Source organism: Manacus candei, unplaced genomic scaffold, assembly GCF_025592945.1.
Source record: "Manacus candei isolate 608988 ecotype Guabito, Panama unplaced genomic scaffold, ASM2559294v1 h1tg000028l, whole genome shotgun sequence".
Classification (NCBI taxonomy): Eukaryota; Metazoa; Chordata; class Aves; order Passeriformes; family Pipridae; genus Manacus; species Manacus candei.
Window position 1 is genome coordinate 11,476,923 of NW_026138076.1, and position 22,549 is coordinate 11,499,471.

Here is a 22,549-nt window from a genome sequence, read left to right on the forward strand (position 1 = left end):
GATTCATTCCCACAGCAGTTTATCCTGCAAACTGAAGGAAGGAGGGATCAGTTGTCAGCCGCAAGAAAAGAGACAGGAACGTCTTCAGTTGAGGGCTCTGAAAAGTGAGGAAAACCAGGACTTGAGACTTGTCTGGTTCTCCATCCCAGGCCCTAGAGGGAGCATGCTTTAGTTCCTACAGACCCTTCAGCCTATGGTTTGACAGTGTCATGTTCCAGGATGCTTTTGTGGCCTGCCTTGCTACCTCTTGGGAATTTAAGTACAATATGAGCACTGAAATTCCTGGAAATAGCTTCTTGCTTTGTAATTAGAGCTGAGGTTCACAGACACTCACGGCTGCATAATAAAAGCTTGAAAATGTATTTCAAATGTAGCTTGGGGGCAATAAAATTGTGACAAACCCCACAATTGCCTCATGATTTTAGAGCACTAGTGACAACAGAACAACTTCCTTTTCTTCTGGCACTATTTCTAATTCATGTATGCACACAGATCAGGATGCAAAGTTTTTTTTAAAAGCTATTTATCACGTATTAAACTTCATTAAAATAAAGAGACATTCCTGGCTTTCCATTATACAGCAGATCTAAGACATGTTGGCCAATATTTCACCCATCAGTTTTGCAAACAGGTGTTTTACCTGAAAGAGCTTCTTGCATTCAGCAATCATATGAGCTAGCCCTTGGGTTGCAGCCAGATTTTCATTTAGGTCCTTTTGATCGGGTTTTCCCAGGCTTGGTTTTCTCTGCATCACCCTTCACAGGGGAAAAAAAGACAAACATGCATATCTAGTTATTTAATGTAGAGCAAGAGACATGCTTGGTAAGAAAACATTAAGATTCCCTAATCTACTGGTGATTTAGAGCAGTGCTACCTGGGACTAAATATTGGCATGGTGTTGTCAACTTCTCTTGCTAACCTCTCTGAACCCTTTCTTTGGAATTCCCTCCCCCACCCCTGTTTTTTATCTTCTTATGAGTTTTATTATATTGTAACCAATCTCCAGCAAAAGGCAGGATCCCATAACCATTCTACACCTGTTGCCCCCGAGGTGTCCAAGGTGATCACAGCTGGTAGGGTCAATGCTAGACCGTGCCTGTTGCACATCACTGTTAGCTGTAGTACGAGACCATCAGCAGTGAGTCCTGCTCCCCAGAGACATACCTTGGGGAAGAATTCTCTCTTTTGAGAGTGTTCAAGTGGAAGAGGGAAGGTGCTAAGCAGACGGCCAGGTTTGTTGGTGTCATCTGGTTTTCCTTCACTGCAGCTGTGACATCACTCAGGAAATAGAGAAGAATCTGGAGGACCTCCCTGTTCTCATCAGGTAAAAGCATAATGGCAGCCTTGATAGCCTGGAGACGCTGATCCTTTGGCACATCTGCATAATATTAGGAATTCTCTCATCAGCCCATTGATTTTCCACACACACAGCATGAATACATCCCAAAGCAAACTCCAGCTTCAAATATTTGACTCTAGTTTGAAGTGATTTCCTTCAGGATGCATACCATTTGTAGGAAACATGAAGGAATTTTCTTCAACCCACTAGTTTAACTACCCTCAGCTATTTCCTGCCTCACAAGAAATGCAAGCAAGAGGAAGCTGTGCCTAGGCCAGAGTTAATTTTAGATTTAGGTTCAACAGCTACATGCTCCCGCAGATGCACTAAAATGACAGAAGCCTGGAGTCAGGCAGGGAACAAGCAAACACAGTCCAGCCAATTTAGAAATTCTATGGCTTGCAAAGAAACTTAAAACCTGAATGCATTTTAGAATAGGTAAGTTAATTAAATAAACCTGGCTAGCAAACCTTTTCAACAGTGATGTCATAAAATATGCAGAAAGTGCTTTACCAAACACAGAGGGTTACTTTATTGAGCAGATCATTCAAAGTCATGCAGTGGAAAAAGAAAGTCAACGCTGTGAAGTCCCATACCATTAAACAGCTCCTTGGTTACGAACAACAAACAGCCATTGGAAAAATTTGACGTGTGTCTTTATGTAAGGCTTTCTCCTCCCAACTTGAGGGGAACAAAAATGAAATAACCCAGACCAGATCTGCTTCTTATGAAGGGATTTCCAATAAGCCACCTCTGAAGACAACATCAGAGTCTGAGTCCTGGAGCATTTATATCTTCATTAGCACCCCGCCACCCTCACTGCATGTCTTGAAATACATGTGGTGCTACCCAGATATTTAATTGGTATTTGCTTTGGGCTTCAGCAAATTTATAAGGCTAGCAGGTGAGTTTAGAAAGCAGTTTTAAGCAAAAATCCACCGTTCTCCATGCACTCTCCTCAATCAGCTCAAAGCAAATGTAAGGCACGTGCAGACAATTCCAGTGTGCAGCCTGGAGCACAGCACCAAAGCAAAAGGAAATTTTGTCCTTTGAAGGGAAGCAAAATTTACAGCAGTTTTAAGGCTCTTTGCTTTACACAGAGATAATACTTCCCAACCATTTCTGGGGATTCCTCAGACCTACCGCCTGCAAAAGGAAAGGAACAGATACTGCTGCAATGCTGTGTCAAACTTTTTTGCCTCTAACCCCCAGAGCTGTTGTTTAATATACATGGGAGCTGAGAGTCTGATTAATTTTCTACATAAACCTGCTTGGGAATCCAAACATACAAAAAATGCATGCACAGTTTCTTTTTAAACTGTCACCTCTACCTACAGAGCTGTGAAGGAAGTTCCTGTAATGTTTTTTATAACCCTCATCATAAGGAAGGCACACAATACAGCAAGGACTCAAAGAAGGTGTTTTTGCAGTAAGTTCTGTCATAGCTGTACTACCACGGGAAGAACACATGGGGAGAGAGCTGGAGTGGTGTTAGAAAGAGAAACCACAGGACTGGTAAGATGCCCATAGTGCATCAGTCAGTTTGGACCCCCATGAATGCTTCAAAAAGCTTTGGTTCTGGTCACCAAACATTAATTCACTTTTGGCCATTTCATAAAGTGATAATATTCCCAATGAAACAATGTTGAAAAAAACTTCTGAAAGACAGTATGTTGTTTGAAAAGATCCAGCACAAAATTACCACCTATACAGAACTCAATTTATCTAGCTCACAAGAGTGCCTCCCTTGTTGAGTTGAACATGCCATCTCAGAAGGATTGATTATTTTTTCACAAGCATTGATAAACTCTATTCTTTATGTGATTTACTCTAAGCACTTTCTGTTTATGGTACCTATGGGTAAAGCAGCTACAAGTGAGTAACAGAAAAGCTTACAGCTTAGAAGCTGTTTTAAGCAGTTGTGGTGAAGAATAGAAGAATATGAACCATAAGAAAACAGAAATTTTTTGGCAGCCTTGCCAATCCCCTCAAAAGCCTCAAACTCTGTTCATCCAGTGTTTGCTCTGTTTGTTTACTTAGCCATATCAGATATGGCTTATTTTCAAACCATAATATCAAGTATGCTCAAGGAAGAGAAGAAATAGAGCAAGTGATGGAGGATTTGCATTTGTTCCCAAACTAGAGAGAAAGGTGAAATGAAAAGAACTTTTACTATAAATTTTTATACAACTACAATATAAAAAAATCCATTCCTTATGAGGCACCCTGAACTGTAACTTGCTGGAGAAACGCAACACGTGTAGTGCCCAGAGAAGCAGTGTTACAAAGTTCCACCCGTGCTACACAAATGACTATTTGCCATCTGCTGCAGAAATCTTATGACTTACATTGGTATATCTGTAAGAAGGTCTCAGAGAGTTTGTTGGTCATGAGAGGCTCAGGGAGATCACGGAAGAATTGCTTTAACATGTCTGCTACATCATAGGCAGACTGGCCTTCGTAGTTGACACTGTCTGTGGAACTCTCATTCATCTGACGCAAAGCCTGAATTCTTGATTTGACTCCAGACTTCCTAAACAGTCCAACCTAAATATACATATAAAAGTAAATACATTTACAGTGAGTCCAGCAAATCTGAAAGGTAAGCATGGTCTTTAGCTTCTTATGTACAGGTTCTAATTTCGTGGTAAGCTTTCCTCACATTATCTATTTTGTCCTGTTTTGAGTCTTTTTTCAGTCTGACCCAGGAACAGTAAAAATCAATGGAAAGCTGCATGTGTGTGGGATGAGAGTACAGCAAAACTCACCTGATCCAGACAGTGGTTGCGGAGGTACCGCATGGCTTGCTGAATGCTCTGTGGAAGAGGCTGCCCTGTGCGCTGGACGTTGACTTGCAGCGGTACTCCAAAGACATTTCGGTCTCTATAATCTGGCACCTTTATTCTTTTCATAAATTTTGGTACTGCCCTGTTTAAGAAAAGGGAATGACAAAATTAAATTAAACCTCCATTGACCATTTATCTTCTGTATTTCCAGTAATTCAGAAAGCAGTGAAAATAAGTGAAACACTTAAAGTAACATGAAAAAGAGTGACACTCTAAATTATCTAATCCACTCAGGGCTGAGAATGGGGAGAGGATAGAAAACAGTTTCTCTAAGAGAAAGGCTTGACATTTGGGGCAGTATGCTGGCTCTAAGTATTAATGTGGTGCTACTCCATCAATATTAGTAGGATGAAAGCTACAGGGTAAAACTGCAGGGGCCAGATCGAATTGCAAGAAAGTCAAAATAAATCCTGTGGTCAGTGACCCCTTATAACACTGCTTCTTTAGCTTTCGGGAAAGATGGGCATTTGAACAATGAGCTTTTGTATGTCAACTACTTGTTCTGCAAAGTCCTCAAACTGGGTCCACCACCCACCAGTGTGCAGAACAGCAGGAAACTGATGTAATACATTTGAGTTTGTCAGCTAAAAACTTCAACTCTATAAACAACCCCTTTGAGGGACCCCCCTCCTTGTCAGCCAGTGACTTTTGCTACCCCCACCTCCCATTCCAGTTTCATTGAGAGGCCTTTCCATCTGCCTATGACTCCAAGGAAAAAGTTACTATATACAAAAGAATGACTTAATTGGTTTCGTAAAGGGAAAAAAAGACATTAAAATGTGAAAATATTGAGATCATTTTCCTAAACAGGAAGGAAAGCTAGCATCCAGTGCAACAACTAATAGGACACAGTAGCACTGGAAAACAGGGAGACCTATTTAACATTTCAACGTACAGTACAGCTATACAAATGCTGCATTGGATTTACAGCTGACAAATCTGTTATATAGTAAAACAGAACCAATTTGTACTGCTGTATAGTTAAGTTTAGGGCATTATTGATACATGTATGAATAATACTTGCTTTGTCAAAAAACATGCCAATGGAATGTGAAAAACCACATTGCGATCTCCACTGAGAATCTGAAGCATGCAGGGATAACTGGTCAATACTTATTTCTGTCTTTCAGAACAAACAACTTCTGTATTTAGAAAGACTGACATAATAACAGCCTTTGAACAGGAGGTACTTTGATGCTGAAGCTAAATACTCTCTATGACTCCTGGGGAAGGGAGGAGGCTGGCCTGTGGTAGGGACAAGAAAAATTTTATTTGCTCCTTTTCATCCTGAAGGTTACACGGGCTGTACTGCAGATACAATAATAAAAGAGCTTTCTATTTCATTCTTCCAACAAAAAATATTCAACTGGGTTACAAACACCTGGCCACAGCAAAAATTGCTGCCTACAAAGAACTCTGTGGTTCTCCAACCTTTCTTTTTCTCTCCATCTCTTTGGCAAGCTAACTGCCTTAAAAAGGGGAGACAGATTTTGGCTCATGAGATAACAGAATTAAAGAAAATTTGTATTATTTAATTACATAATTACTTAAAGAAAGTAATGCAAATATTTTAACATAGTTGAAGAAAAGCAAGCGTATTAAGATCAACTGCAATTTGTGCCACTGCTTGCTAACTGACTCAATAAACAAGTAGTCCTTCTTTTGCTATAGATAGTGGACATTTTTCTGCTCAGAATGCTGGTCTGTACTTCATTGCTTTTTTTCTCTCACATGCCCCCTATAAACACACTTCCCAAACCTAATAAGATTACACTTACATAAAAGGTTAGTGATTTTATCCCTGTCTTAGAAAACCAGAAATCACAGCATGGGCTGGAAGATAAAGTGCAAATATGGAAAAAGAGGGGTGGAGGGATTAATTGCATCTTTCCAAAAGTTGCTTGGGATAAGCACAACTGTCACGCTCATATGATAGGCCTCTCTATACACAGCACTGTGTCCTTACCAGCTGAAACCATGCTTGTTGGAAGGCGTGTACTTCTCCAGGAGAGCAGTCAGCTTCAGGAGCGAGTACTTCTGCAGCAGGTTCATCTGTGCCACGGACTGGCAGTTGATCTGCAGTGATGCTGAGCTGAGGCTGGGCCGGTGGGAGCTCTGGAAGCTGTGCCACCTCAGCTTGTGCCTGTGGAGAAGATGGGAGACAAAGCAAGGACAGGTTACTGAAACATCTCTGCAAGACACGCGCGGGAATTACTGCAAATGTACTGCTGAGCTCCCTGCCCTTGGCAGTCACATTCTTTTTAGATTTCAAAGGCATCAGCCGGCAGCATCTCTGCTTCACCCAGTGATGCAGCATGTGCAGGTGCTTCAGGTGGGAATGCGCACACTGAGCTGACCCACAGCTTGGTGCTAGCTACACGGTCTTGCTCTATCAGATATCCTCTAAGAGCTCCAATGCCTTTTCCCAAAGCCCTTGCAGTATTATGGCAGTGGGAATCTAAAAACTCCATTAAGAAAAAATGGCATGAATTTTTAAGACACATCGAGGAGGAACTAAGGACTCCTAAAAGTCCCATTAAGTTATACGAGCAGCTGTAGATGACTAAATGACAGCAGAAACCTGGCCCTACATGATTTGCACCACTTTTAAAGGAGAATTGGAAACAAAGCTAGAAAGAATTCAACTCCTTGCCCTACTACAATACAAAATAGAGTCATCCATCCAAAATCCCAGCAGAAACTGGAAGTCATTGGAAATCCCACTGTGCTACAGCCATCTAGAGAAAGTAAGTAAGCCTTATTTTCCCTACACATTTAATGCCCTAGCATGCTACTAGAAACAGCCTGCTACTGAAACATTCAATTTTTTGAAACAGTCTAAAAGACAAGGCTTTTACTACACACTGACACAAACCAGACCATACTTACTCTTGGTTCTCCTAGCCAACTTAAAAAGTGATTAATACTACTTGATGGCCCTCCCTTCCTACACACCATGTCAGGTTAAAGAATTATTGTCCCCCCAGACCACCTCAACATTGCTTTTTCAATGACGACTCAGGCTGAACATACAAACATACAGCTATGAAATGTGGGAATCACTAAGTGTTGCACAAATACTTCCCTTGCCTGTAATTGTTTTGGGAAGCAATGGGAACAGCCTGTGAGTGCTTGAACCTTTAACTGAGTGTGGTGCAGCTACTATAGAGCCACTTGGGTTGTGATCTCACCTGCTGGACCGTGTCAGCGATGCGCCCACCCCAGAGTCCCTCCTGTCCTGGATCCCCGTGGGCTCTTCCGTTTCATTCAGTGAATTCCCTGTACTGTCAAGGTCACTTGGTGTTGTTCGATCATTATCTACATCGAGGTGGATCTGCTTTGGAGAGGAAGGACATGGGGAGATGGAGTCGAGAGCTGAGTCAGAGTCCCCTTCGTCTGAAAACTTCTCTGACCACTGGTTTACTATTCTCTGCATCCCTTTGACATGGTACAGGATGTCATCTAGTTCTGGGAATATGTCTTCATTTTCGAGGTCGGCCAGGTCGCTTGCACTGGAATACAGGATTGATCCTGGCACGTTGTCGTAAATACTCAGGCGGCTGCTCACTGAACTGGAGGAGTTGCGCCTTTTCCCCATGCCTAGCTCTTTGGAACTGTCGCCACTGTTTTCCCTCCGAAGGGTGAGGTGGCCATGTCCATGGAAACTCCCTGTCCTCCAGTTCACAGAGGTGTTGCTTTCTGTCGGGGAGAAGTTGCCGTTGGAGAGTGCTTTGGGAAAAGTGCCGGGCTTATGATCCTCAGGGATAAAAAACACGGTGTCTTCTGCAAAACTGCCCCGGTTCTTGAAGTTCTGCTCCATCACATCGCTGAACGTTGACTGGTTGAAGGGGTCAAAGCCTTCCAGGTACATGCCCACCCTTTTATTGTACGCACTGAGGCTGCGTGTTCGTGTGACAGGACTGGGTGTGCTGACGGCACTGCTTGTCTCAGACTGGCTGCTGCTGCTGCTGGTCTGGGTGGAATTGGAGACACTCCTCTTTCGCACCATAGGGAAGCTGATGTGATTGCCGTTGAGGGCAGAAATCTCCACGCAGTTAAGCTGTTTCAGTTTATCTTCATTGATACCCTCTTGCAGGATGGGCCCACTAATTATCAGCCCAAGCTTTGAAGGAGCTTTGCTCTTGCCATGGTGAGAACTCTTGATTTTTAGGCTCTCCATTCTCTTGAGCAGGCTCTTTGTTTTGGACTTGGTGTTCTTCTCATTGGCTTTTGTATTGAAGCTGAAGCTATTCAGTTCCCTGGGTGAGGGCAGGCTGCTGAATGAGTCATCGTTGGTTACAAAATTGCTCGATGAACAAACGCTCACAACAGAATTTGTCCTGGTAGTAGATGCCTCGCTCTGCAGGGTTGGTTGGTGGCTGCTGGTGCTGCTGATGCTCAGAATAGAAGCCACTTCCTGGCGTTCGCTGAGGTCTGTGAGCACACTCTCCCGGCTTGTTGCATTAGTAAGGTGAGGAGCTTCCGGGGAGGGGATATTCAAGTCTGGTTTTGGAGGGAACACATCAAACTCTTCAAGCCTCGACCACCTCTTGCTGTCCCTCTGAAAAGTCCATTTGCCACTTATTGCACAAGGTTCATCTTCATCTGAATCTTCACTCTGCAAAGAAGAAGAATCCTGAAAGTACTGCTTGCAAACTGCTCAAACAGCAAAGGCAGTTGCATTTAAATACAATGTCCACTGAACTGCTTTAAACATGACCTTGTTCTCACTGAATTTAAAGTGAAAACAGTCTTTTACTTCAGGGAGAGGAAGATTAGGCCATAAAGCCTTCCATGGGAAAAGATAACATGGTACAGGCAACATATTTTAACAGTTTTTAAATACAAAAGATATACCCTTCAAAAAAAGAAACAACACAATCTGCTTTAAATTGCTCTTTTCTAAAAACCGTAGTATCCATATACTTTTAATTAATTGGTCACAGTGGATAGCCCACACACCAATGGAAATTCCTGACATGCATAAAATTTTACACTGGAGTCAGTCAGGGGTTGGGGTGCCTCTGGACTCTCTCCAAAGTTTCACTCTGTTGATAGTGGCTATGTGTTTATACTCCTCTTTGCAATTATGAGATGTTTCTCATACATTCTGAATTGTAGTGGCTTAATTCCTTACCCATTCGGGAAGTCTAAACAGCCTCCTCACTGTGACTAATGAGACAGCAAAGGAAGCTCTTGCACTGCAAGAGTGTGATGGCTCCAGGCTCTTACCTGGTCCACTCTTCCTCCCACAGACTATCAGCTAACATTTTAAGAATGTTCTGTGAAGTCTCTACTTCAGCCTCGCTTCAGGCAAACTTTAACACTTGTAGATAGTGAGCAGCAAGAGCTCACTGACAGTATAGCACGTAAGTAAATTGTAAATAACATGTTTGATGTATGAGTAATGCTTAGAGTACAATTACACACACATCACTTACGCCTACAATCTTTTCATCTAAATACTGACAGGGAATGATCCTGACGTATTTGGTCTTCCAAGTATCTGGAAAATTTCACGTTGGAAGAATAAAACAATGAAGAAATTTTAATATGATACCAAGAAGCCACAAAATAACCTTTGGTGTTCAAAGTAGGGAACACTAATTGCCACCCAGCTCCTTGAATTTCACTTCATTTGTTTAATTTGCTTTAATTTAAAAACAAACACACATGCAATCTCTGAACTGTAACTATTTGTGTGCCAGGAATACAAACATTTCTTCTCTGAAAAACAAGTAAATTATTCATATATCAAGTATTTTATATATGCATATTTTAGATCCTGATCATATCCTAGTTTTTCTTTTAAATAGAATATTAACTCATGAAAAAAAGTGATATAGTGTATTTATTTTTTATGACCAAATAAACGAGACACAGAGTAAGCATAATTTTCTTTCTTTCCCCACTACTACAAACTACTTATGTCCATGACATAAAAACAAACAAACGAAAAAAACCCCTGCTTTCTTATTTAAAGTTTTCAGGAGGAAAAAAGTCACCTGAAACTGCCAGTGGGTAATAATGATGGTTTGGTGGTGAATGTGATTTAATTGGAAAAAAAAAAAGGTGATCTTAATTTGCAAACAAGTCAGCGCAAACATAAAGAAATATATGCTTCTGCCAGCACAATCTTCCCCTAGTGTTAAAGAGCTTTAAAGGCTAAGTACTGATTTAATTGGCTCCAACAACAAAAGGGAATAGAATCCAAATCCATCTGCCAGAACATCAGTGGTGAACGAAAACCAAGAAGGACTGAAACAAAAGGTAACACCCAGACTCCAGAAGATCTGAGGTTTGGACCTGAAGTCAGGTCTGGTCTGACCTCTTAACATCAATACTGATCATTCCAGTGTTATAAAGGTTCAGGAATGAGAAATCTTCTGGCAGTCATAAATGCCAATCCAGCTGTCTCCCCCTACTTTTAAGGAGTTCCTACATATGCCGCCTCAGAGTGTTATCTTCTGGAGCTTGGATGCTGTTCCCAACATACCACAAACAGATAGGGAAAGAGGGGATTAATTCCTGGTAAACAACCTCAGAGCATTTGTATGCATTCTTGTTAAGGGTAGGGCAGCATTGTATTGCCTTAGTCATCTTTATCTGCAGTTGTCATATCCCAGGGGATGGTATCAATTACTGATCCCTCCTAGGACACACACATAGTTTTAAGACAGCTATTGATTGGTACCTTACTTGCTAACCCCAACAACTTAGCTTTCTGTCAGCACTACCTTACTGAAATTACAGTAGATGCTCTCTTATTTCTCACCATGCTCCACAGGGATCCTGAAGATTCAGCAAACACTTTTAATTCCTGCTGAGCTCCTTGGAAACATGCAAACTTTCTAAAAAGGTAGCTGTTCTATTGTGTAAATATATTGGAAAGGAAACAATATGCCCAGTTTTCGTTTGCAGGCCAAGCACAGTCTAAATGATCCTGTTTATATCATAATAAAATAAAATAATACAATTCTAACATGATGGCAGAGAACTGAAACTGCAGATGACGTCAAAGACGGTGTTCTAACATTAAGGTGAGCTCATCGTGGCCATCAAGCCTGCTTTTACAAACCTACTTGAGTGCAGGTAATAGGCTACAACACAGACAACCTCACTGGCAGGCAGAGAAGCCCAGTGCCTTTCAGACTGGAAGCAGCATCCCGAGGAAAAGTTTGCTAGACAAAAAACCTTTATCCACAGCCAAGCCCTGCAGTTTTCACAGTAAGAACACAAAAACAAACGTAAGCAGAGTTTTTACTGTGTGTCCTTGCCAGGTTCTACTCAGGTGTTATCCTAAACTGCAGCTAAGCAATCTGCTAGATGGGGTTTTTTTTCAGTTTTATTAATGCACAATGCTGTAACAGAAGATGTTAAATGAACTTACCCTTTTCCTGTGGGGACTAATTTCTAGCTTCATCACTGCACATTTGTTTAAAGTATTTAAGCGCCTGCAAAGAGCAAATGAAACCATATTAAGAGAACACTCCAGTGTTTTGACACAGGCTATTCCAGTTCAAAGCTTTTGTTAAGGCTGTCCCCAAACTGCTCTGCATACAAATAGCCACAAGGAGAGTTTCAATTAGAGCCCTAATTGTACTTAACTATTAACCCATTACATTTGGCTGTACTCTAACTTCAGAAGGAATAGATGACTGCTTGTCACAATTACCTGAACCAAAGTAAAGAGAAGTTAATGGAAACTTAGACTAAGTTGAGAAGTGCATCACATCCTATGAATTGTAATAATTACATTTGTTCTAAATAGCAAACATCTGAACCCTTAAACAACCAACCTTGACAAACTGAAAATAACAGAAACAGCTTCTTATTCGACACTGTATACATGCGACTGTATTAAAAAATCATGCTGCTTTAACATTGTACTTTCTAAGCTAAAACTTCCCAGAGGAAAACTTATTTTAGACTTATTAGCTGTCTATTCTGTTTTTGAACAATGATTATTTTCAGTACAGTCCTGGGACAAGACAACTTGCTGGTTTAAAAAACAAACCACCAAAACACAGACTTGATTTTTCCTTTCTAAATTGTAAGGTTCTTTTATACATAAAAATATTTTTTCTGAAGGACTAAAATTTAAACCAAAATAAATTGCTGCAGAGACAACAGTTAACCAGACTCATTGTGAAATGTGATAGCAGTCTGGATGCATATCTTGAAGTACTGTATGAATTCACATAAGGATTCCTCTATTCCTCAGTGAGCTAATGATCTGGTACCCCTAAAACAAACAAACAAAAAAATCTTTCTTCTCACTTCTGTCCCAGCTGCTCACTGTGCAGGACTGAGCACAGACAGCTTAAAGCAGAGCAAAACTTAGCACTGTTCATCACATAGCTCCATGGCAGGTTAGGCCCAGCTAAGTGCAGGCTGCTGTGGTCTCCTGCCCTTCTCCACACCCTTGCCTTCCCCAAAACTGCTACACTGGGACATGGTTCAGCTAAAACCTGTACTGGTAAAGTGTGGTTAAAGAAATACTGGTGCTATGGCAAGGCAAAGGGCAGAAACAGGCTGGGCACAATGCAGAAGGCAGAAAAGCTGAAGCAGCAGCTTCATGGAAGTGATGGTTTAGTCCCCCGTGTCAATACTTCCACTCATGAGGCTGTACTGTTGGTAGCATGAGGAGACTAACCAAACTGAAAACTAATCTTTCGATATTTGTTGGGGTTGAATTTCCCCCAGGTCAGTCCCCAGAGCTACGTGAAGAGTTGTGTGTGCAGGGAAGAGGCAGAAGAGCAGGGCTGCTCTTTTCCTTCAAGTGGACCACAGCTAAATTCAACAGCAGCTTTAAAAAGACTAATTAATTCCAAAGTAAGTTATGTAATTTTCACATGATAATTCATTTGAGCAAAGTGTAAAGAAGAGATTGTATCTGCAGTTTTGAAAAACTAAAACAACAACAAAAAAAGAAATGCTGACTTGGCCTGTTGCTTCAGATTCATGAAACTTGTAACTTTAATCTAGAAAATGCGTGCACAGAGGATGAATTACTAGTTTCTTCTCTTTTCCTTCGCCTTTTATGCATGGGATTGGTTGCAGATGGTATTTACACAGGGCTTGATCCTGAAGTCATCAAAGAAAATGGGAAAGCTCCTACTGATGCTTTTGCAGCAGTCATGAAGTGAAAAAGAAAAGGCAGTTTGATCTATAATTAGACCCAGCCACAACACAGCAGAAAAGAAGAGAAACAGGAAGAAATGCCATAGGTCAAACAGTAGGGCAGTGGCAGGTTAGAAAAGTTATGCAGATCTCTCTATTTTCATCTTTGCTCTGACTTGAGAAGGCAAAAGGCTCAGTCTTGCTGGCTGCAGCTGGTGAGTACATGCACCCGCACATGTCCAGTGAATTTCAGAGGAATAGTATTTACAGTGCAGATGAAGGGTAAATGTCCCATCTATGTGCTACACAACAAAAGTGATTTGTTTTTTTTTCCAAGAGGCCCTGCAGCATCAGAAAGCTGTCTCCCTCTCTTTGCTATAACCATGTTCTCCTCTCAAACTCTTGGACCTCAAGACCAGGGAATATTAAACTGCCTTCAGTTCTACATTGTGAAACAATTTACAAATTTCACAGTGTTGCAACCTTTGACTTATGCAGAGAGAAGTTATCACTGAATCCCTGGATCAGGCTTTATCTAGCTCCAGCCTGTCTGACCGCTAATAAAGACAATCTCTGATTTCACAGAGATTACATCCCCAGACTTTCCTCCTACTCAAATAAACCCCTGAAATAGTTGGAAAAACATAGAGCAAAGACCTCTGTTTCCACAGAGGGTATTTAAGAAAAAAGATCTCCCAGTACACATCTCACAAAAATTAGTATGAAGGTAAGATAAGGTAAACCCCCATGAGTGAAGTCAAATACAATAGCAGTGACGCAACTAGTCTCTGTTACACATCTGACAGTTTCCCCTTTAAAATCTAGATGCTCTGCAGAAATTGCCTCAAGTCTTCAACTTTCATTATATACATCACACATTCTGCTTCAACTTCTGCTCAAATTCAGCAGTGCCCAGGTTCTTGAACCATAAATCACTGAAAATGCAGTGCAAGATGCAAAATTGCCTTCCAAGCACATTAGCGAGTCTGCAAAGCTAAGATTACAGAATTTAGGCATTGCCAGGATGAGATTTACCTATCCAACCGTAATTAACCTTTGCAATACTTTTAAAGCACATATTCACAAATTCATTTTCTACAGATCTCATCAAATTGATGCTTTTCAATGAACCACAATTTTCTCTTCTGGCTCTGGACCTTCTCCTTTAGTAATTCCATTCCCAGGTATAAATTCAACTTATCATTTCCCTACTGACATTCAGCAGGCCTGCCTCATTCTTTAGCTCTGTCTTATTCTGTCCAAACCTGTCTCAAGGACACCTTCCTGAAGACAAGATGGGAGATGGAGGGACGGGGCAGGATTGCTGCAGACAGCAGTTAGAGCTGTTTTACCGTCTGGCTGTCTCAGTCTCAATTTCAACAATGCCTCCTACCCTGGCCACTTTCTAGATGACTGTCTGGATGACAAGATAATATTCTTTCCCATCATTTAGACAAATGCCTTTGAGTCAGCCCTCTCTCTATACATCTTCACATCCAGATGGTATCTTACTCCCATGGAGCATTCTATCTCCAAGACATCACTTTTCCTCACTCTCACTGTACTCCTACCCAGGCTTCTTCACTCGGACTCTACAAAACCCTTCCTCCTGAGGGTGACTGATGCAGCAGGGCCTGCCTCTCAGTCCCAGACCCCGAGTTGAGACTGGCCCATATCAGCCCTGAGTGACAATTACACTGGAAGCCTGAACCTGCCGCACCCAAAACATAAGGCACTGGAGCTTCTCTCAGAAATGAGTAAATGATGCATTTTTCCCAGTCTTCTCCTCAGAAATGGCCAAACTAGTGTAGTCCAAACTTCTCTTAAGAAATGCAGCCTGAACAAGACATTCACTACAAAAAACTAAAGTGTGAACAGATAACTTCTACATTAAAATATGAGCTTATGATGTGAAATCTTTTTTTTAACCTAGGTACTAGTCAGTGGTATGTTGGATATAACCCTGGGCAATTAATTTTGTTCTCATTAACAGGAGAAATTCTCACCCCATGTACCAACTGTATGATCTACCTCTAAAGATTAAAATATTTTTTTGATGAACTTAAACTTGTAATTTTCTCTTATAGGGTAAATTCCAGCTCCATCATACCTGTAACTAACTAATGATACAAGGGCTTTCTTGTCTCACTGGACAGCCTCTACGTTGGCTCCTGAGGTTCATCTTCATATTCTAACCTGCAAAGGAGGCCAACTCTCCACAAATGAAATTATATGAGCAGTGAACGCTGCTCATGCAAATACATTACGATTGATTTCTTGGATGAGAAGTCCTGATGATAAAAGACTTAAGAAACTTCTCGTGTATATACTGTGGCAGTTTTCTAGCTATGTATAAGGAGATTAAAGAGGATTTCCATCATGGTTTGCTATGTATTTTGTACTTAGTAACAACTTCTAGGACAGAAGCATGTTTCAGTACTTAGTTTCATCAGCACATGATGCAGCCAGTTATCCTTCAGAGAAAAATTCCCAGTCATTAATCTACATAAAGTCTTATGAAATCAAGGCCAGCAGTGGTTTGCACAGTCACTACCGGAAACATCCTAGAAACTTAAAATAGGGTCATCACTCTCATGTTTTTAACCCTACATTTCATTGTAAGATCAATAAATGACATTTCTTAACCATCTGTCTTCTACTGTTACAGAGTGCCATATGCTATCTCTTTAATTCAAGCCTCAAGTTGCTTTTCACTTGAAATTCTTCCATAAAAAACTTAATGGGGTGGATATTGATACTGTTTCCATTTAGAAAGGAATCTGGCAAAACATTTACTAATAAGTTGGTTTTAAAGTTACGTTAATTTTCTTACGTACATTAATAAAAGTATGAAATAATAATTAACAATACTATTCAGATGTAAACTATCATCTAAAATGCTTCAAACTTAAAAAAGAAATCCCTCTCACTGTGATTTCTATAGTCTTTTTAAAACAGTTTTTTCACATACAGTAATCAGAACAAGGTAATTAGAACTGCTGGCAGAACACTGCCTGTTGTTATACAGAAAAGCAGATTCTCAGCACAGGCCACTTACTATTTTGTTACCATCCACTCAGTACACTGCTCATTTAGCTCTGTGCTGAAAGTGCAAACAACTCCCAAACTATTCTGATTTTCAGTCAAGAAACAGTGATAGACCTAAGGTTGTGAAACAGTTCTTTTACTGAGTAAACCCTTTACTGTTTACACACTGACCATAGCATGAGTCAAAATAAACCCAGGCTGCAGGCAGAAAGGCAGCATTCCAAAGTATGTGCTTCCCCATGTTTTTTAATGAGCTTTGCAAAATTAAACAAGGAGGTGTGGAAAAAAAAAAGTCTAAAGGTGGAAATGTGGTAATGTACTGCTTTTGTCTAACACAAATGGTAAAGGGCCAAATTCAGACATCTGACACGATTAACTGAATTGCTTCAGTTTCATTTTGAGGTGGGAATCTCAATGTTTTTGGAGAAACTTTAGGGTCAGTTTTAAAGCTACCTTGTAAAAGATAACTCTGATGTATAAGCCACAGGCTTCAGAATGACACAATCTTTTGTCTCAAGCTACAGTGGTAGCTTGTCTCAAGACTGACAGTTTCTTATGCATATTACACAGAAAACAATTTGAAGATGAAAGTGGTTCTTTTACAATTAGCAGCCTTATTACAGACTTTCTATGTTCACGAAACAACTATATACATATATAATTTTGGTTTTCTCACCCTTCTAAGAAGACTTGCAATGTAGACTTCCATTGGACACAGATCTTTTTACTGTCCTCTATGTTCAGAAAAAGTGCTAACTGCTTTTATGCATCACACTAGCAGCAAGTCTCATAGAGATATGAGGGCACACTGTTACTTTCACCAGTGAGAAACAATCTGCTACCTTTTTCCCCCCATATAATTAAATAATCCCAGGTTAAGAAGTATTCTTGCAGGTGAGCAGCAAATCCAAAATACTCTGGTTTCACTGTTTTTTGTTTTCCTGACAAGGGAAGACCACATTTCTGGGAACCAGCATTTATTCACATTGCTCTACTTTCTGTTCAATGACTTCACAAGTTCCAGGACACACGAATAAGCAGACCAATGCATCACATTTAAACATCAGTGGAACAGGTGTCCCACACTTGAGCATGGCACATCTTGAATGTGAATTTAATATTAAAGAGATTTTTCCCCTCCTAATGACTGGACAACAAATCTGTTTTCTTAGTTTGAAAATCTTGTAAATATTTCTGAGGAACTCTAAATTCCAGTCCCTCTCTTTCCCTTCCAAGTATGGCAGTGATGGCATGAGAGCACTATAAACTTAAAGCTGTTCTTAAAAGGATTTTGTAATTCATTAGAATTACTGACATTTAGAGTTGCAGACAACATGCATGCAGTATCCAAAAGCATTCATTTTGCAGGCAGTTTGGAAAGCTGCCATACTGAAGGACAGAGGCATAAAACTGCACTTATTTCTAAGTAATAGGAGACATGAAAAGTTAAAGCTTTTTTTTTTCCCATTTAAGATTGCAGACTCGCTCTACAGAAGATAACTGATGGATGGGTTAATGTTAGATGATGTCAGATGAAGACATTGTAATTACTTTTATGACAAAACTAGTAATGCTGAGGCTGTGGTTCTGTAAAAAACATCCTGCCACACACCAGCAAGTCTTGCTCCCTCTTTTTCTCTACAAATCCCTTCTGCCCCTGCAGCTGGCTGTGGGACCCTGCCCCATCCTTCGCACCTCCTCTGAAGTTTATTATACTTTTCCACTGATTTAATTTACTAACCCAGCAAAGGACTATCAAGACTCTTCTTGTGGGGTGAATAAGTTTGTGGAATGAGCCTATAAACAACAAGGATAAGTTAATGGGAGGCTAAGGGTAGGCCAATCTTTACAGCAGTGATAAATTATTAGATTGGCTTACATTATCACTTTCAGTCACACCCGCATTATACAAGGTGATGCACTGAAGCCAGCATGAGGGTTTGTATAATAGAATATTGTTTGTATACATGGTTGCTCACCAAGGTAAGAAAGGAGAGTGCACCAGTATCGCTTTGCTAATACTGCTTCCAAAACCCAATTCCTGTGTGGGAATGGGTGCTGCAGTTGTATGTGCAGATGGCTATAGCTTTTTGTTTATAGTTCTGCTTTCACATGCCTAACTAGTTTGCAAATTAGAAGCAAAAAAAGAAGAATAATAAAAATTATGCCTATGAAATCTCTGTCACAAAGACTCTGGCCACTCTCCTTCTAACTTTCTTTTAAATAAGATTCCCAAACATTACTTAGCCCAGTATATTATTCTCAAGAAAACCACATACTTTTGTATGCTTTTTTTATTGGGCTTTTTCTAGGTACTTTCTATTACACAGGAAGGGTTTTGTTTCAAAATGCAGTGTGATTTTTATTCACCTACCTGCATAATGCTTCAATAGCATCTCTGTCCAGAAAGTCATGCTCTCGCTTGACTAGAGCGATGTCAATTGGAAAAAGGAGATCTGTAGGAAAGGAGAGAGATGGAATCAAAATGACACTTTTTCCCAGCGGTATGTTATTTCAAACAACCAGCTGCCTCCAGCTGAGCTCATCAAAATGCCAATGATTGGCACTTCTTAGGTAAACACATGCTATCACCTCAAATGCCAGAGGTGCTTCCTTTTCACGTACACATTTTTGACAAGATTTGGTAACTGAAAGTCTATACACAGAATGGAGGAAAAATGAGCAAAGCAGTGATGAAACAGTGGGGGGGAAAGAGGCAAACACAAGCTTCAAATGTAAGTATAATCTAACTCAGGTTAGCTTTATTTAAAATAAATATGCAATCTCCATCAAAGTACTAATATCTCATATTAAAGACAAAAGGTCAGTAAATGCTAAAACTCTGTGAAAGAATGAAAAAAACTCAACCCTGATCTCCTTGGCTATTAATCAAGCTATTTAAAAGTTTGACACTGTTACAACATTAATGAGATAAGGATTGAAATGAAAGCAAGCCAAGCAGCGTGGAGCCCATACTACCTCCTTTCCTTAGGAGATTATTTAGGTAAACAACTAGGAGAATGAGGGGGATGAAACAATGCTGGCAGAGAGCTGAAAATTTACTACAGCTCTGAAGCAGCAACCACATATATATTATTTACTGTCCTCCACAGATTCCTGACTGTCATATGGGTCCTGATCTGGCATTCCTTGCACAACTAAAACTCCCACCCAAAGTCTCTGGTTGTTCAGGGTCCACAGAAATACAAGGCCAGTCTATGAATATACTGTTGCAGTTGCACATAATTTTCCTTGTCCAAGTAATTATCTACAAATTTTTTAATTTCCAGAGACTGGGAAAGAAGGAGTTGGAATGATTATAAGACTGATGTTAATTTCTAGAAAGGTATTTTCTACACCAACATAAAATATCTCAAATGAATTTATATGTTCTGATTTTCACAGAATGGTTTGGGTTGGAAGAGACCTTAAAGTTCATCTAGTTCCAAGCCCCCTGCTATGGACAGGGACACCTTCCACTAGACCAGGTTGCTCGAAGACCTATCCAATCTGGTCTTGAAGACTTCCAGGGCTGGAATATCTGCAGTTTCCACAATTGCCTCAGGAATAAACAAATTATGAAATAATCCGCAAAATGCAAGGAATTCTGTCTTTTCTACAGAAAACTGCAGTCTTAGCAAAGCAACTGGCAAAGGTTCATCAGTTAATCTCCATTTTAAATATGCACTGTGTGGGAGCACTCTATATGGGCAACTTCTCAGAACTGTTGTACTATACCCAATTGATTCATAAGTTTCCCCTTCACTATTTTATGTCAAAAGTGCAAGTAAGGAGACTGAGTGCATTCAACTGGTATTTTTCAGCAGTGTTGATGTAAGTTTTTGCACTGAGAAAGTCAGCATCTTAGAAAGCCCACAAGAAAACACATGGGAGAACTTAAGTGAGAGAGGTGACTTGGAAGAATTTGATAGTCTGCACAAGTCTTAATCCATGCTGTTGCTGGTTTTGTTGTTGCTGTTGCTGCTTGCAAAGGACAATGGTATATTGTTTTCATGTAAGGACAGCTGTCTTTTCAATGGGTATGGCTGGCCTTGCTCTCACCTCTTTCACTCCTGTGATCCTTTTGATGTTAGACAGGACATGGTCATATGTTAGAAACTTCATATAAGTTTTGAATCTCTAGGTAGAACAATGGTAACTGCAGGTTACCACATATTTTCTGAATGCAAGTAATTTGTAACAGGACTTACAGCTCAGGATAATAAGAAACCCACAAGCCCCCATATTCAGCTGAGAGTTTTGTTCCCAGTTATAACAAAGAGTGGAAGTACACTTCCAGCTCTGCATCCCAAGAAAATCTTTGCATCTACATTAGCACAAAAAAAAAAAAGAGAAAAAAGGAAGAAAGGAAGAAGGAAATTTAATTTCTGGAGGTGAAGAAAAGTTTTGCCAAGTACTGCTTTTGAAAGTGCTATTATCATCTCATATTGCCAATGCAGCTGCAAATCAAAGCTCAACAAGATCATTTTTCAAGAAAGTCAGCTCAGCATTTGCTGTAATTTTCAACAGTTATTCACTGTAAATAATGAACTTTCTATGCTCATTCTCACAAGCAGCAGCTGGAGTTTATTTTGTAAAAATGAAGAGGCAGTTAAGAGAGCACAATAATTTACTATAATGCAAGTAATTTTAAATGGTGTGGGTGGCAAATTCTGAAAAATAGTATACATATATAAAAGGACGTTACACTTTAAAACAAGCTTCCATATGTTACTCTGCATCAGAGTGTGAGAACTGTATGCCAAAACTGCAAATTCCTAGTAGGTTAGAGGCAGTGAAGACAACAGTTTTAATTGAGCAGACGTGCAAAGTGAATCCATCCTACAGAAGGACAAGTGACTGCAGAAGGCAGCAGTCTCTCTGAGGAGCTGCACATCTGTGCAACAGCAGCTTGTATGTTCTTTTTCCCTTCACAGTGAGCCTGTGTCTAACACCAAAGCCAATTGTTCTGGAAAAAAACACAGGACTTGGGAATCATGAGGCATACAGATGCACCTATGCATACGCAGAATCTCCTATCACTGCCCCATGAGGAGAGCTGGCCAGTGGAGCTGGACACAGCTTTTGTATTTCTCCAAGACTGGTCTTGTAGCAGTGGATGATTACATTCATTTGTGTTTTAACTAGAGGGAATGTACCACAGTGCTTACCTTTATATTTGTTCTATGAGGGCATTTGGAAGATTCAGACTGAATCGGGAACCTGAAACAAATTTAAAACTCCAAGAGTGCTTCAGAGTCTCATTAGGTTTGGCACATCTATGCATGTGGTGGGTAGCAGAGAACAGCCCAGTCCCTATAAGTCATCTTATGTACTGGCACTTCAGTTGTGCCCTGAACCTCATTTATTGGTGAATATTATGTCTTACTGTCCAAAAGTTGCCAGGGGATGGTTGACTTGCAAGCTCAGAAGCCTACCTTCATAAAGCTGCGCATACTGAGGGAACCCAGCAGCCCGCAGCCAGTCACAAGCTTCCTTGGCCTCGATTTCTGGAAGACGACAGAAATAAGACACCTTCTGATTAGTCATCTGCAGAGCAAAAACTTCCTCTCCACCACTTCTACTATTCCTGTTACAAAATAAGCACAAAAGTATCCAGAAACTTTGAACTGAGACACAGGTTTGCTTATCTCAGTTTGCTTTTCTTACCATCAAACATATCTTAGATTCTGGAAAGTCACTAGTTTTCAGCAGTCATTTATCAACAGCTCATCATTTTAATAGGTAGAGAAACAGGCACAAATGAAAACTGCAACAGTTATGGATCATTCCATAAAGGTTTTGCTAACATTAGAGAAACCAGCACTGTAGCCAACATGAGCCGCATTTGTTCAGCAAATCTTATGATCCTCTTGGCACAAGTACTTTGTCTTGATAAAAATTCCTAGTAGAGTTTGCAATTCTGTGCACTTTAACACCTTGTAGATAGTACTGACAGACTCAAGCCCAAGAACAACTGACACACTGTACTGCAGATCACTCAAGCACACATTTACTACCCAACAAGAACCTAGTTTCACTGGAGGTCTTCAAGGCATTTATGAACTACTTGGTATATTACAGGAAACTTTCCCTCACACTGCCCAAAACAGCATGCCGCAGAACGAAATTATTCACATACATATACATGACACTGAAAGAAACGAAACATTCTGAACATGGGTTATATTAG

General features: G+C 40.3%; 1 protein-coding gene across 6 annotated transcripts in view; it reads right to left on the reverse strand.

Moving 5' to 3' along the window:
- The window catches only part of DLC1 (DLC1 Rho GTPase activating protein), a 259,503-nt gene that overhangs the window by 4,230 nt on the left and 232,724 nt on the right, over window positions 1-22,549 (reverse strand). For all 6 annotated transcript variants that reach the window (XM_051790262.1, XM_051790260.1, XM_051790259.1 and 3 more), the window contains 9 exons: window positions 21,795-21,866; window positions 18,731-18,812; window positions 11,576-11,639; window positions 7,377-8,803; window positions 6,152-6,328; window positions 4,108-4,267; window positions 3,688-3,886; window positions 1,165-1,378; window positions 641-755 (listed from right to left, as the gene is read on the reverse strand). In XM_051790262.1, coding sequence (XP_051646222.1) covers window positions 641-755; window positions 1,165-1,378; window positions 3,688-3,886; window positions 4,108-4,267; window positions 6,152-6,328; window positions 7,377-8,803; window positions 11,576-11,639; window positions 18,731-18,812; window positions 21,795-21,866 — 2,510 coding nt within the window. The remainder of the gene's footprint in view (window positions 1-640; window positions 756-1,164; window positions 1,379-3,687; window positions 3,887-4,107; window positions 4,268-6,151; window positions 6,329-7,376; window positions 8,804-11,575; window positions 11,640-18,730; window positions 18,813-21,794; window positions 21,867-22,549) is intronic.